Source organism: Leucoraja erinacea, chromosome 3 (genome assembly GCF_028641065.1).
Source record: "Leucoraja erinacea ecotype New England chromosome 3, Leri_hhj_1, whole genome shotgun sequence".
Classification (NCBI taxonomy): Eukaryota; Metazoa; Chordata; class Chondrichthyes; order Rajiformes; family Rajidae; genus Leucoraja; species Leucoraja erinaceus.
The window spans coordinates 100,361,467-100,375,685 of NC_073379.1; the positions used below are offsets into that span (position 1 = coordinate 100,361,467).

The following is a 14,219-nucleotide window of genomic DNA, read 5'->3' on the forward strand; positions in this document are numbered from 1 at the left end:
GATGTATTTGAGAGTTAAATACCTTACACCAAGTGTCGGATGTTTATGAGGGACGAGGTGACGAGAGAGGAAACTAGATTCAAGGGGCAATACAAAATGGCCAATGTTTTTAATATATCGTACCATGTGACAAAATGCCTTTGATTTGATGCATTCGGTAGAAACCTTTATTTTCCTGTACCTCTGACCACGACTAATGTCTGTGGAATGTGCTAAGGTGACAAAAAAAAAACACTATATAAAACAATGTAATTCTGTTGTTCAGGGAAGTGGACTGAGGACAGTGAAGTGTCTATATTGGTCACTTGACTAGAGTTCTTCCTCCCTTCCATCGGCCGATAATAAGTAAAGTTTTGAACTGGTCTACCAAACGTTTGTGTGGTCTGTTTATTAAGAAGCAAACCTGTTTAGTTGTTATAAAAGTAACCTTTTTCACCTGTACCCAAAAAGGCAAGGATTACTTGTCTTAATGACTACAGGCCTGTCGCACTGACCTATGTAGTCATGAAGACACTCGAAAGGCTTGTGCTGGCCAAGCTGAAAAATATCACAAACTCCCTGCTGGACCCTCTGCAGTTTGCATATCGGGCCAATAGATCTGTGGATGATGCAGTCAACCAGGGCCTGCACTTCATCCAGCAGCACCTAGACCAGCAGGGGACCTATGCGAGGATCCTGTTTGTTGATTTTAACTCTGCGTTCAACACCATTGTGCCAGAGCTACTACACTACAAACTTTCCGAGTTGACTGTGCCTGAACCCCTCTGTCAGTGGATCACCAACTTCCTGACAGACAGGAAGCAGCATGTGAGGCTGGGAAAGCACATCTCAGATAGAAGCACATCTCAGCATAGGAGCACTGCAAGGCTGCGTACTCTCTCCTCTACTCTCTCTCAAGTCAAGTCAAGTTTATTTGTCACATACACATACGAGATGTGCAGTGAAATGAAAGTGGCAATGCTCGCGGAACAACAAAACAACCCAACAAATTATAAACACAATCATAACACACATATTATTTTACATAATAAATAATAGAAGGAAAAAAAACGTTCTGTACAGTTAGTCCCTGGTGAGAAAGGCGTTTACAGTCCGAATTGCCTCTGGGAAGAAACTCCTTCTCAACCTCTCCGTTCTCACTGCATGGCAACGGAGGCGTTTGCCTGACCGTAGCGGCTGGAACAGTCCGTTGCAGGGGTGGAAGAGGTCTCTCATGATTTTGTTTGCTCTGGAGTTGCACCTCCTGTTGTATAGTTCCTGCAGGGGGGTGAGTGAAGTTCCCATAGTGCGTTCGGCCGAACGCACTACTCTCTGCAGAGCCTTCTTGTCCTTGGCAGAGCAATTCCCGAACCAGATGGTAATGTTCCCGGACAAGATGCTTTCCACCGCCGCTGCGTAGAAGCACTGGAGGATCCTCGGAGACACTCTGAATTTCCTCAATTGCCTGAGGTGGTAAAGGCGCTGCCTTGCCTTACTCACCAGTGCTGAGGCGTGTGATGACCATGTCATATCCTCAGAGATGTGGACTCCCAGATATTTAAAACAGTTCACTCTATCCACAGGATCCCCATTTATACTCAATGGAGTGTACGTCCTCGGATGATGTGCCCTCCTAAAGTCCATGATCAGCTCCTTCGTTTTTTTGATGTTCAAGAGGAGGCTGTTATCCTGGCACCAGAGTGCTAGATCAGCCACCTCCTCCCGGTAGGCCCTCTCATCATTGTCTGAGATCAGGCCCACCACCACAGTGTCATCAGCAAACTTAATTATTGAATTGGAGCTGAACCTAGCCACACAGTCATGTGTGTACAGGGAGTACAATAGGGAGCTGAGGACGCAACCCTGGGGCGATCCTGTGCTCAGGGTGAGGGACTTCGATGTATTCCCTCCCATCTTGACTACCTGGGGCCTGGCAGTGAGAAAGTCCAGGACCCAGGCACACAGGGAGGTGTTGAGCCCCAATTCCAGTAGCTTCCCGGCCAGTCTGGTGGGGACTATCGTGTTGAAGGCTGAACTGTAGTCTATGAACAGCATCCTCACGTAGCCCCCCTTCTGGCTGTCGAGATGGGAGAGAACGGTCTACACCAACGACTGTACCTCCACAGACACCTCTGTCAAGCATCTCAAGTTTACGGATGACATAACCCTGATTGGACTGATCCAGGATGGGGAGGAATCTGCCTACAGACAAGAAGTGTCACAGCTGGCGTCCTGGTGCCGTAGCAACAACCTAGAGCTCAATGCTCTTAAGACAGTGGAATTGATTGTAGACTTTAGGAGAGCCCCCCCTCCCCTCACCCCACTGGATAGTGTTAGTGTGCGGGGAATGTTGGTCGGTGTGGACCCAATTGGCCAAAGGGCATTTTTTCTGTGCTGTATCTCTAAACTAAAGATGTGTGTGAGCTGTGGGTCGGTCGATTGCATTCTCTAATGCAAGTCAAATAGTTCAGAGTTCAAGTCACATTCCAGACACATAACTGTTCTTGGGAGGTCACATTATACAGAGGCCCTGCCTGCCCTCTAAAGGGGACATAAATAATCCTGTACGCTGTTGCAAAGAGTTGGAACATTATCCCAGATAGTCTGGGAAATATTTTTATCTCCACTATTAAAACAGATTTTCTGGGCAGCATCACTGTTGCTTTTGGAAGATTGCAATTTACCCTGAAATTAGCTGGCCATGTAAATGGGATAATGTACCCCTTTCTAACCTGACAGCAATGATACCCAATACGGGAGGATTCACTGCAGGATTGGGCAATGAAGAATTAACTAGACAGGAGATATAGGGCATCTAGACAGTGATGACAGATAATATGCTTCAAACCGTATTGAGGCAAGTTATGCTGCCATGTAGTTCCAGAGAGAACCTAAATCTTGGTCTTGATCAAAGATCGATTCATCTACAGCACCAGCATATCTGCACAAAAAAGTGCAAGGAAGAGTGTGGTTGAAGGTGACAGAGGACTGACATACTGAGTTGAAGGGTGGAATGACTTTGTTCAATCACTCAGCCATCAAAATGAGGCCGGAACATCAACACCAAGCAAAAAGTAGAGGTATATGGACACATTGATCTGTTTTGTAGTAGAAACATAGAAATTAGGTGCAGGAGTAGGCCATTCGGCCCTTCGAGCCTGCACCGCCATTCAATATGATCATGGCTGATCATCCAACTCAGTGTCCCGTACCTGCCTTCTCTCCATACCCCCTGATCCCCTTAGCCACATCTAACTCCCTCTTAAATATAGCCAATGAACTGGCCTCAACTACCCTCTGTGGCAGAGAGTTCCAGAGATTCACCACTCTCTGTGGGAAAAAAGTTCTTCTCATCTCAGTTTTAAAGGATTTCCCCCTTGTCCTGGACTTCCCTAACATCGGGAACAATCTTCCTGCATCTAGCCTGTCCAACCCCTTAAGAATTTTGTAAGTTTCTATAAGATCCCCTCTCAATTTCCTAAATTCTAGAGAGTATAAACCAAGTCTATCCAGTCTTTCTTCATAAGACAGTCATGACATCCCAGGAATCAGTCTGGTGAACCGTCTCTGCACTCCCTCTATGGCAATAATGTCCTTCCTCAGATTTGGAGACCAAAACTGTACGCAATACTCCAGGTGTGGTCTCACCAAGACCCTGTACAACTGCAGTAGAACCTCCCTGCTCCTATACTCAAATCCTTTTGCAATGAAAGCTAACATACCATTCGCTTTCTTTACTGCCTGCTGTACCTGCATGCCTACCTTCAATGACTGGTGTACCATGACACCCAGGTCTCGCTGCATCTCCCCCTTTCCCAATCGGCCACCATTTAGATAATAGTCTGCTTTCCCGTTTTTGCCACCAAAATGGATAACCTCACATTTATAGTAAATGCCTACTATGTTCTGTGTGCTGAAGCAAAGCAAGAATTTCATTGTCCTATCAGGGACACATGACAATAAACTCACTTGAACTTGAAATGCTTCATTTGTGTTTTTTTCCCCCATTTGTTTCTTGTATTTTGAGGCTTTAAAAAAAAAAACTATTTAAGGTGATTTTGACTGATCAGAGGCATTTAAAAATGGACCAAAGACCTTTAACAGCAGCAAGGTATGGGAATAGGGGATGCCCTTCTTAACCAGATCAGGTTAATGTGGGCTGGCAGACAGCAGGCTGTCCTCAGTACAATCTGACCCAACAATTGTGAAAACATAGGAAATACTGGTTGACGAAAATAAATTAAAAATTATATGAATACTGTCAAGGAACTTTGGTAGAAAGAATAATAGAGTTATTCTGAAGAAGGGTCCCAACCCAAACCGTCACCCATTCCTTGTCTCCAGAGATGCTGCCTGCCCCGTTGAGTTACTCCAGCTTTTTGTGTCTATCTTCGGTGTAAACCAGCATCTGCAGTTCCTTCTTACACAGAATAGTTATTGTTCAGGTCAATGACCTTAATTACAACTAGAAAGAGTTCATAATTCTATTCTTAGTTCCTAATTCTGTTCAAAGGACTTTGACCTGAAAAGTTAACCATTTCTCTCTTCATAGATGCTGTGTGGCTAGTTGAGCATTTCCATAATTCTCCTTTTAATTCATATTTCCAACATTTTTCATGATTTGCTTTTACATTGGAGAAAAGGCGTTTCTGATGGCTGAGAATTTAAAAAAACTAAAATGGGCAACAATATCAGTAAACAATAATGTGTCAACATGACATGGCAGTAGGTAATGTTTGAAAGTGTTTGGCAAAGAGCTGGAAAAATAAACATTTGCCAGAATGAAAGTGCTCAACATGATTCAGGCACCAATGCTAATTAATAAGATGAAGAAAAGGTTAAAAGGCAAGTAGGTCGTGGATAGATTTACATCTCCGAATAAAGATTTGAAAATTTCTTTTTTAAGGGTCTTTCTCTCCTACTTCTACTTTTTCTTTTCTTATATACACACTTCAAGTTTTTCTATTTTCTACTATCTATTTTTCCTCTTTTTCTTCTCTCTATTTTTTTTCTTGTTTTTCTTCCTTTCTTGTCAAAAACATAAATCTAGAGGTTGTACATAGAATGTATTACGGTTATGACATAGTTGGCACCTAAAATTAGGTACCACTGTATTGTTTTGTATTGTATTAACTTCTAATAAAAGAAAATTAAAAAAAATAAAAATAAAAAAGGCAAGTAAAGAAATTGAACCTCAATACATTTCCTGAAGATGGAATGGATAACGGAGAAAATTGAGAGCTTAAAAAAATCAAAACAATTTAACCAGGCAAAGGGGATGAATTAAACAAAGTGTTCAAGAATCAGAACAAAATAATGAAAAGGAAAATATGAGCGCAATGAGGGCCAAGAACAAATTAACAGGATAAAACCGCAAGCCACAATTGTAAAATGAAGGAATTATTCAGTAGTTACCTAGCGGGAGAGAGCAGACAGTCATGACATTTGAAAATTAAAATGGTAAAACCACATTTAAAATGAAAAGTGGCGGAATATGAAATAAAGTAATAAATATCAAAGAAAATGAATCTTGTCTGGATCCATGCATTTTAAATGATTCCAGTGAAAACAGAGGTCTGTTACACATACTTAATAGCTTATTAGAAAAGTATTGCCAGAGGATAGACTGACGGCAAATATTATGTTGCATTTAACGGTTTCAGAACATGTTTAACTGAAAGCCAGGCTGCTAATCTTGATGGTAGGGAAATAATAATGTAAATTAAGTGAAAGTTTATTTGTCTAAGGTCATAGAAGGTCATGGAAACAGGCCCTTCAGCGCAACTGGTCATTAAATCTTTTCAAGCAGCAACAAGGGCAGATTTGGGTTATCAACTTGGAACTATTACCCTCCCTCAATCACTTTCTGATATAGACAATAGGTGCAGGAGTAGGCCATTCGACCCTTCGGGCCAGCACCGCCATTCAATGAGATCATGGCTGATCATCCCCAATCAGTACCCCGTTCCTGCCTTCTCCCCATATCCCCTGACTCCACCATTTTTAAGAGCCATATCTAGCTCCCTCTTGAAAGTATCCAGAGAACCTGCCTCCACTGCCCTCTGGGGCAGAGAATTCCACAGACCACTCTCTGTGAGAAAAAGTGTTTCCTCGTCTCCATTCTAAATGGCTTACTCCTTATTCATAAACTGTGGCCCCTGGTTCTGGACTCCCCCAACATCGGGAACATGTTTCCTGCCTCTAGCATGTCCAAGCCCTCAAAGAGTCTTATACATTTCAATGAGATACCCTCTCATCCTAAACTGCAGAGTGTACAAGCCCAGCTGCTCCATTCTCTCAGCATATGACAGTCCCGCCATCCTGGGAATTAACCTTGTAAACCTACGCTGTACTCCCTCAATAGCAAGAATTGATCTGCCAAACATTTCCAGCGTCTGTTAATCTTAGCTATGCTACTCAAGTTAACATATTGGGTGTAAGATTTCAAACTTTCTAAACAGCCTTAAACAATGTGCCACATGATAGAAAAATAAATAAGATCAGAATAAACCACAGGATGTCCACTATGGCTAGCTCCAAGACCAAATAAAGCTTTTCAGAGATAACATTTTCTGATGGGATTTTGCAAGGTTCAGTATGATTAAGACAAGTGTAAATTTATTCAAACATCTTTGGGAGATGCGATGAGAAACTGAAAAGGTTAAATGCTTTTTAATATATAAAAGATACATGGTAGAATATTTGACTGTAGGTTGTAGCTTATATATCTTCTCAAGCTAGCTCAAGAAGAAAAGAGAGAGAGAGACAGACAAGCCCAGGCTAGTCTCAGGTTGATGTATATTGAGACAATGACCGGTGCCGTTGAAATGTGTCTACCAATTGTTAAGAGAGACAAGCTCAGACTCGTCCTATAGTGATGTCTATTGGCTGCATCTTGTGACCATCTTTGGAATGTGATTAAGTGACACAGTATAAAACACCGTGCAAATCTTTGGTCATTAAAATGTTGGCGTGGGGAAGTCAAGTGTCTGTTGCTTATTGGTGTAGTCCCATCACTTCCTCCGGCTGATGATCAGTAAAGCTTGACTTGGTTTATCTAACGTTTTTGCGAGTTGTCTGTTTTTAAAGAAGTGAACCTTATCATTGCCGTATAGTCTGCAGGACCTCGCTGGGACCATCAACAGATGACTGTGTAAGAGGCTGCAGAGTGAACGGGATCGGACAGGGAGAAAACTGAGCTCTAATACAGACCCTTTGAGACCGACTCCCTTAGAAACTCCCGGGAATATCTGTGGTCATTCATCAGAGGTCGATCTGGTTCGCCGCTGAGGTCCGTAATACAGACAACGGTAAGACCAATTGTGTATGTATCTTGCTACCAAGAGAGGAGTCGGCGATTGGATAGAGCAAACTGAAAAGATTTGTCGTAAATTCATGTATTTTGCTACTAGGAAAGTAGTTGGTAAGAGATTTTGCTACAAGGCAAGTAGTCGGCAATTGGATAAAGCAAACAAAGGACAAAAGGACAAAGGACATTTATTGTCACATACACCAATTGCCATTGCAGCACAAAAATAAAATAAACACAATATTATAGAATTTAACATTAAACATAAAAAACATCCCCCACAGCGGGATCACCGTCTCCCACTGTGAGGGAAGCCCACAAATTTCAGTCCACTTCCTCGATGTTCACCCGTGGTCTGGGCCTATTGAGGCCCGGACCACAGTCACTGCTACGGACGGCCCAATGTTTCAGGCCCTCTCGCCAGATGATGGAATTCCGGCGTCGGAACAGAAGAACACTCTCAGCGGCCTGGAGTTCCGAAACGGCCGCTTCCTCCCGGAGACCACGGCTCCCCAAGTCCACAGGCCGCGCTGGGTGGAGCTCCAACACCGGTGACCTTGGCGAGAGATCCCAGGCTCCGCATTGATAAAGTCAGCGCCGCCGCAGCTGGAAGCTCCACAGACCACAGCTCCACGATGTTAAAGTCGGCACTCCGGAGCAAAATGGTTTCCCCCTTCCCCCGCCCATCCCTCACATAAAAAGACTAAAAGGCCTCCAGAACAAAACTTTTTATCAAACTAAAAATAACAAAAAAAGGGTGAAGAATGATGAACAGCTGCAGGTGAGGCAGCCACACTCAATGGCGAGTCACTCCCAAACTAAAAAGGTTTGTCATAAAGTAATACATTTTTGCTACTAGGAGAGTAGTTGGTAAGGTATTTTGCTACTGGGAAAGTAGTTGGCAATTGGCTCCGCAAACTAAAAAAGTTTGTCGTTCACAAAGTAGCCGGGCTGAGAAGAGACTCACACCTATGGGAAATAATCTGGATAAAAGTGGCAGGGGAACGCCCATCCAACATATGTGTTATTTGCATCCTAAAAGTAACAAAGACTATACAATATTAATTTATAAGCTAACCAAACGTTTGGGAGATAAATCCTGGCCTGTCGGAGGAACATGGAATGTAGAAACTATTAAAAAGGCAGAAAAGATGAAAAAGATGTTATACCTAAAAATTGCGATATGTTACAAACATAATGTCATTAGCATGATAAAACAACAGGAAAAGGCCGAAATAGAAAAGGCCTGATTGAATCACAAATTAAGCAACAGTTGATAACAAAAAAGAAAAAAAAGGTGCCAAACGAAATAACTCCGGTGACCCTGTTTATGGAAGAGGGGGGGGGGAAGAGCAAATTCAGGGTGGAATGGGGAACAAAGTCAGGAATAGTGTGGACCACCTCCCCTATATGCCCTGGCAGCAGGAACTACCCAACTAAGATCCCATAGAGCGACAGTGAGGGGGGGGGGGGGGGGGGGGGACCCGGAGAAAAAGGTCGGGGGGGGATGCTCCCAGCCACCACTCAGGGAAGGGCATCCCCAGACGAAAGTGATATTGATGGTGAATTGGATACGGAAAAGGAAGATGAGAAAGAAGGGAAAAGGCTGATGCAGAAGAGGAAGGAAGAGCAGGAATGAATGCAGTAGTGAGAGAGTTAAACAATGCAGAGCCAGAGCATCATTGAGACGGTATCATGCTGTCATGCCCTTCTGCACATTGGTCCCCACAGAACTAAGGATTCTAGTAGACAGAACAGCTTTGCCAAAACATGGGAGATGTAAAGTTAATACAGAGGGACGCCTCTAACTCGCAACGCGATTTTTGGAAATGTGAGGGCTGTGCCATTGACTCTTTGATGGGCCTCTGGCGCGCCCCTCTCGGACAAGTTTGTGTAACTGATGTTTTTCTGTCCATTCTTTTATATTATATACACTGCCTTACGAATGCTGGTAAGGAGGGAAAAAATGGAGATACACCTTACAATTTCAAAACCTAATTGTGATGCCCATTTTCCTTTGTGATAATTCCATTCAGTACATCACGTGTGGAATGGTGGGCAAGCTTATGAGCGTATTTGGGTGTATCAAAGTTTTAAGAGTTTGAATAATTGCCTTGAGGTGTGTATAATTGTGTTCCTTCTGAGTGAGAATGTTATTGTTTTAAAGTGTGTGAATATCTGTGAGATTTAGCATATTGCATGAGGTGTGACAACTTGTGAGTGAATGTCACAGAAAAAAATGTTTTAATAGGTAGTGTCTCTTTAAGAAGTTGCAATTGCGTGGGGTTGGAGCCACACAGTTATTTTATTTTCCATTGTTCTTTGGATATGCTCATCTATTTATGTAGAAATTAACTGTTTATTCTTTGTTTTCTTTTAACACTTAAACAGAGGAGAGATGCAAATATGCAGTTTGTTTTGTCTTATCGATGTTTTAAGTTTGTTTTTTCCCTGTTTCTAATCTTTTGAACCAAGTTCAAAAAGAGACCTGCATGCTACTGGCATCTTGGTTAAAGTGTTAAAATGAGATTGGAGATGCCAATATAGCAGAAAAATATGTTAATTTGGGATTAGTACACATTAATACTAGGAATTTGAAATTGTGAATTTGGGGAGATAGATAGGAACAATTGAGAATATTTTTTTTTTAATTGTTTCTTAATACAGAGAAAGGTTGAACAAGTTAGGGCTTTATTCTTTGGAGCGCAGAAGGTTAAGGGGGACTTGATAGAGGTTTTTTAAATTATGAGAGGGATAGACAGAGTTGACGTGGAAAAGCTTTTCCCACTGAGAGTAGGGAAGATTCAAACAAGGGGACATGACATGAGAATTAAGGGACTGAAGTTTAGGGGTAACATGAGGGGGAACTTCTTTACTCAGAGAGTGGTAGCTGTGTAGAATGAGCTTCCAGTGAAGGTGGTGGAGGCAGGTTCGTTTTTATCATTTAAAAATAAATTGGATAGTTATATGGATGGGAAGGGAATGGAGGGTTATGGTCTGAGCGCAGGTATATGGGACTAGGGGAGATTATGTGTTCGGCACGGCCTAGAAGGGTCGAGATGGCCTGTTTCCGTGCTGTAATTGTTATATGGTTATATGGTTAATAATGATCTTTTTTTTTTTTTTTATAAAGGGTTTAAGGATATTGGCGGTTATGGATTACTAATTTTCTTTTGTGAAAGCTTGTTTTGATGTGATCATAGTGTTTGTCTTTTAGAATGCTAATGAGCAGTCGGTTTCCTGTCTCCAGGCAAGTGAATGTGTGGAGACTGGAAGCATGTGCTGTGTAAAGGACAAATGAAGTCCATGGAGTTGAGATAAAGTAGATTGAGGAGGAGAAACATTTGGACAATAGAAGAGAAAAATACCAACTAACCCCGACCTCCTTCCCAACACTGGGATTCTCATACCTGACTACCATTTGTGCTGTGATAACAAAAGAAGGTTACAAAAAGTGGTAGTAACAGGCCACAAAGACAGAATGAGGCCATGCTGTTCAACTAGGCAAAGTCCAGTGGTAGTTAAGATTTGACTATATTCGTTAGTTTTTTAGTTTCAGTCTAACGCTTCATGAAAGCAACTCAAAAAGTAACCAACGAAACAAGTTGAAATCATAAGGAAATGAGCAGTTAAACAATAATTTTAGTTGCAACCCCCATTTTAAATGATGGAACAGCAAACGTTTGACTGTGTGTATCCGGAGTAATATTTCACTGCTTGCTTCACCAGACACAATATCAACATTTGCCACGCATGGTTCATAGATCAGCAATCACTGTTGTTTATTTAGGACATTGTTTGGTTTGTAGTTCTGTTTCAGTTGTGAATTATCTCAAGAAATGTTAGCAAATTTACACAAACAAAAATGAAAGATTAATCAACAGGAAGAGACTAAAAAGCATAACTAATGTGAAAATGATTTAATAATATTCACAATGTTACTCCCAATCCATGCAACTGTCAAAATGGTCATACATGTTGATATTTTGAAAGCTATTTGTGACTCTTTAAAAAGTGAATATAAATGCAAATTCAGCTGTTACTATTCATTGCTAGGTTCAAGTTTAATAGTAGAAAACCAAAAAAACATGTTTTTCCAAATAAGACTTGCGGGGGGAGGTCCACGTTACATTTTTCATTTAAAAATAATGAACAAAGAGACCTGACAAATCTTGAGTAAACATATTTGATTGCATGATTCATGAAGGAAGCAGGTAAAGTGGAAAGGAGACACAAATATTGCTATTAATTTACCTCTGGTCCTTTGCTGAGGCTACATGTTGTATCAAGGTCCACAGATCTGCAATTACCCAACATGCATTTCTGGATTCTACCAAGTGGCAACTAACATTAAAACATTTCAATAAACCCTTCTAAAATTGAAACATTTTTTAAAGATTAATTAATGAATACAATTTATAATTGTAGTAGAGTAAGATAACTATTTGTGGAACAAGAGCGCATGCCTTGAATTAAACATTCTCAAACAAGATAGCTGGAGCTCCTTCCATCACACACAGTCGCAAATAAGACAAAAGTAACGTGCAAGACATCTGTTCACCTGCACTTGTAATCTTTCCCTGGGCAAGGGAAAACAAATCAAGCTACAGCAGGTGTAGTTAACCAACAAAAAAAAACATTTCAATCCTAAATGATGTTTCAAAATTGGCAGCATTACAAGTTTAATTTAATATTACCGTTTTAATTTTTTGTCTAAATTCCTCGTTTTAGTCAATGCATTAATCAAGAATTTAATATAAATCGTACTGCTGTTTGATTTCTTTGTTTATTTAGATCATAAAACGCACAATGTTTACAGACAGTGAGCAATAACTCAGCCCAGATAACCAATATTGTTTCCTCAACTTTACCTACACTTGCCAACCCGTACAATGGTTTAATTGTTACAATTCTCCATTAGATTCTATCTATTTTTATTGTCACTTCCCTGCCCATCCGCCAAGCCAAGTTATGAATTGTACAATAAGGAAATGGAGAATGTTTTGCAACACAATGCTCAGTCTATGTTACAAATGGTCTCAGCTGGCAAAAAGAACGTAGCGAATTTTAAAACATGTTCCCATTAGGTACGCCCTGTGGTCCCTATTTGAAAATCTTCATGTAAACCACTCGTTGTTCCGATTTAAGGAACTATCTCCGCAACCTGAGATTAGCAAAATGGTGAAGGAGATCAAATTACAATGTGCGTCTCCAATACTGTAATATACAATATCGAAACTGAACGGTTAAGAAACATACCGATAAACGGGGATTTAGAGGCGTTTACAACAGACTACCATTTATTTTGTAATTTCGGCTGGTTGATCCCGCATGGCCAGATCACGGGGAAATAGGAGGGGTTTTTTTAGGAGATGTGAAACAGGGTTCTGAGAATAAACACCGCGCAGTGTTGGTTACTGGTGTTCTGGACCGCACAGCACAGAAAGTGAGAGGAACGACTCGCCCCCGGACCTGGAAAGGGCGACGTTATATATACCCTCATATTGTTAGAACTGAAGGATTAGACCGAATTAAGTAAGAATCAGAACGCGTTGTCTCTGCGTTTCCCAACAGAGGCTCAAACAGACCGACTTCGCCACGGAAAGCACAACCGCAGTGGTTTGGATCTGAAGGCAGGGAGCAGGCGTTGTAGGGACGGGCAAACAAACCACCGGCACTGCCCCGCTGCCGCTGCCTCCCCCTCCAGCTCCCTACCCTACCCTTCCCTTCTCCTGCTCCTTCTCCTTCTCCTCCATCACTTGGACAGTGTCCCTGCCACTACAGTTGTTCCCAACTTTTCAACACAGCCGACATTCGCCCCCTTGCACTCACCGCTCTGCGAGTGCGACTCCATCAGCCGTGGCCGTGGCCTTCGCTCCTGCGGCTCTGCTCTGCTCAATGAACCGGACTCCTCGCCGAGCGCCTCGGGGTGAGCACAACAACTAAAGCGAGCTTCACACTCTGCCACGCATTCTCTTTGAGAAAAGAAGCAAATCTTTTTTTTTCTCTCTCTCTCTCTCCAAAAACAAAACCTTCCTATTTACACGGACATTTCATTCCAAATTGCACCACCTCACGAAAATCCGTAGTTCACCATCTTCACTTTATCTGTTTCTCTTGACTCCTTTGTGCTCGGAAGCTGCGCCGCGAAGACTCTATGGGTCGATTGACGAACTGTCCAGTGTTGCAGATCCTCGTCACTCAGTCGGCTACCAAGTTGAACATCATTTCTGCCTTCTAAAAAAACAATGTTCTGTCAAAACAAGAGTTCAGTTAGCGAGTCATTCCATTTATTCAGTACATCTCTGCCGCTCATGAAAAACAACATTTATTCCCAGTTGACAGTTAATGTCAGCAGAGTTGTTTAGTCCTCCACAAATTGGAGAGAGACTGAATGTGATGCACACACACACACACACCAGGGAACACACACACACACACACACACACAACACCACACACACAAAACACAGGACACACACACAACACACAAAACACACAGAGAACCACACAACACCCACACACTGAATGTGATGGGTTAAGACACATTTAAGGGGAGTCGAGGCTGCGCCAATGTATTCATAGAGATGTTATCTTATAGTAGTTAGCTGTAAATTTACCAAACAACTCTCAACTTACTTGACCCTGCTTTCACTTGACCACTTTATAGGAAGAGCATTTGTTTGATTGACCCCATCCACAAAATGACTCAGCAACAGAAAAGGCCCGTCGTACTCAACAGCTAACTTGTATGTGAATACTTGGCCAATAAACTTACTTCCTTAAAGTATTCTATAAATGCAATTTAGTGGCTATTTCTAGAATTGGGAACCAGCGGAATTGGGTTTGTTGTTATATTTCGGAGTCACGATGGAGTCACAGATGGAGCAGCAGGACACCAGGCGCCTGTGGCATAACTCGGTAGTCATGAA

At 42.0% G+C, this 14,219-nt stretch overlaps 1 protein-coding gene across 1 annotated transcript in view; it reads right to left on the reverse strand.

Moving 5' to 3' along the window:
• The window catches only part of lnpep (leucyl/cystinyl aminopeptidase), a 107,751-nt gene extending 94,234 nt beyond the window's left edge, over nt 1–13,517 (reverse strand). Inside the window, exon 1 of the mRNA XM_055633288.1 lies at nt 13,121–13,517. Within this exon, the coding sequence (XP_055489263.1) occupies nt 13,121–13,142 (22 nt within the window). The 5' untranslated portion in view covers nt 13,143–13,517. The remainder of the gene's footprint in view (nt 1–13,120) is intronic.
• Nucleotides 13,518–14,219: the final 702 nt, after the last annotated feature.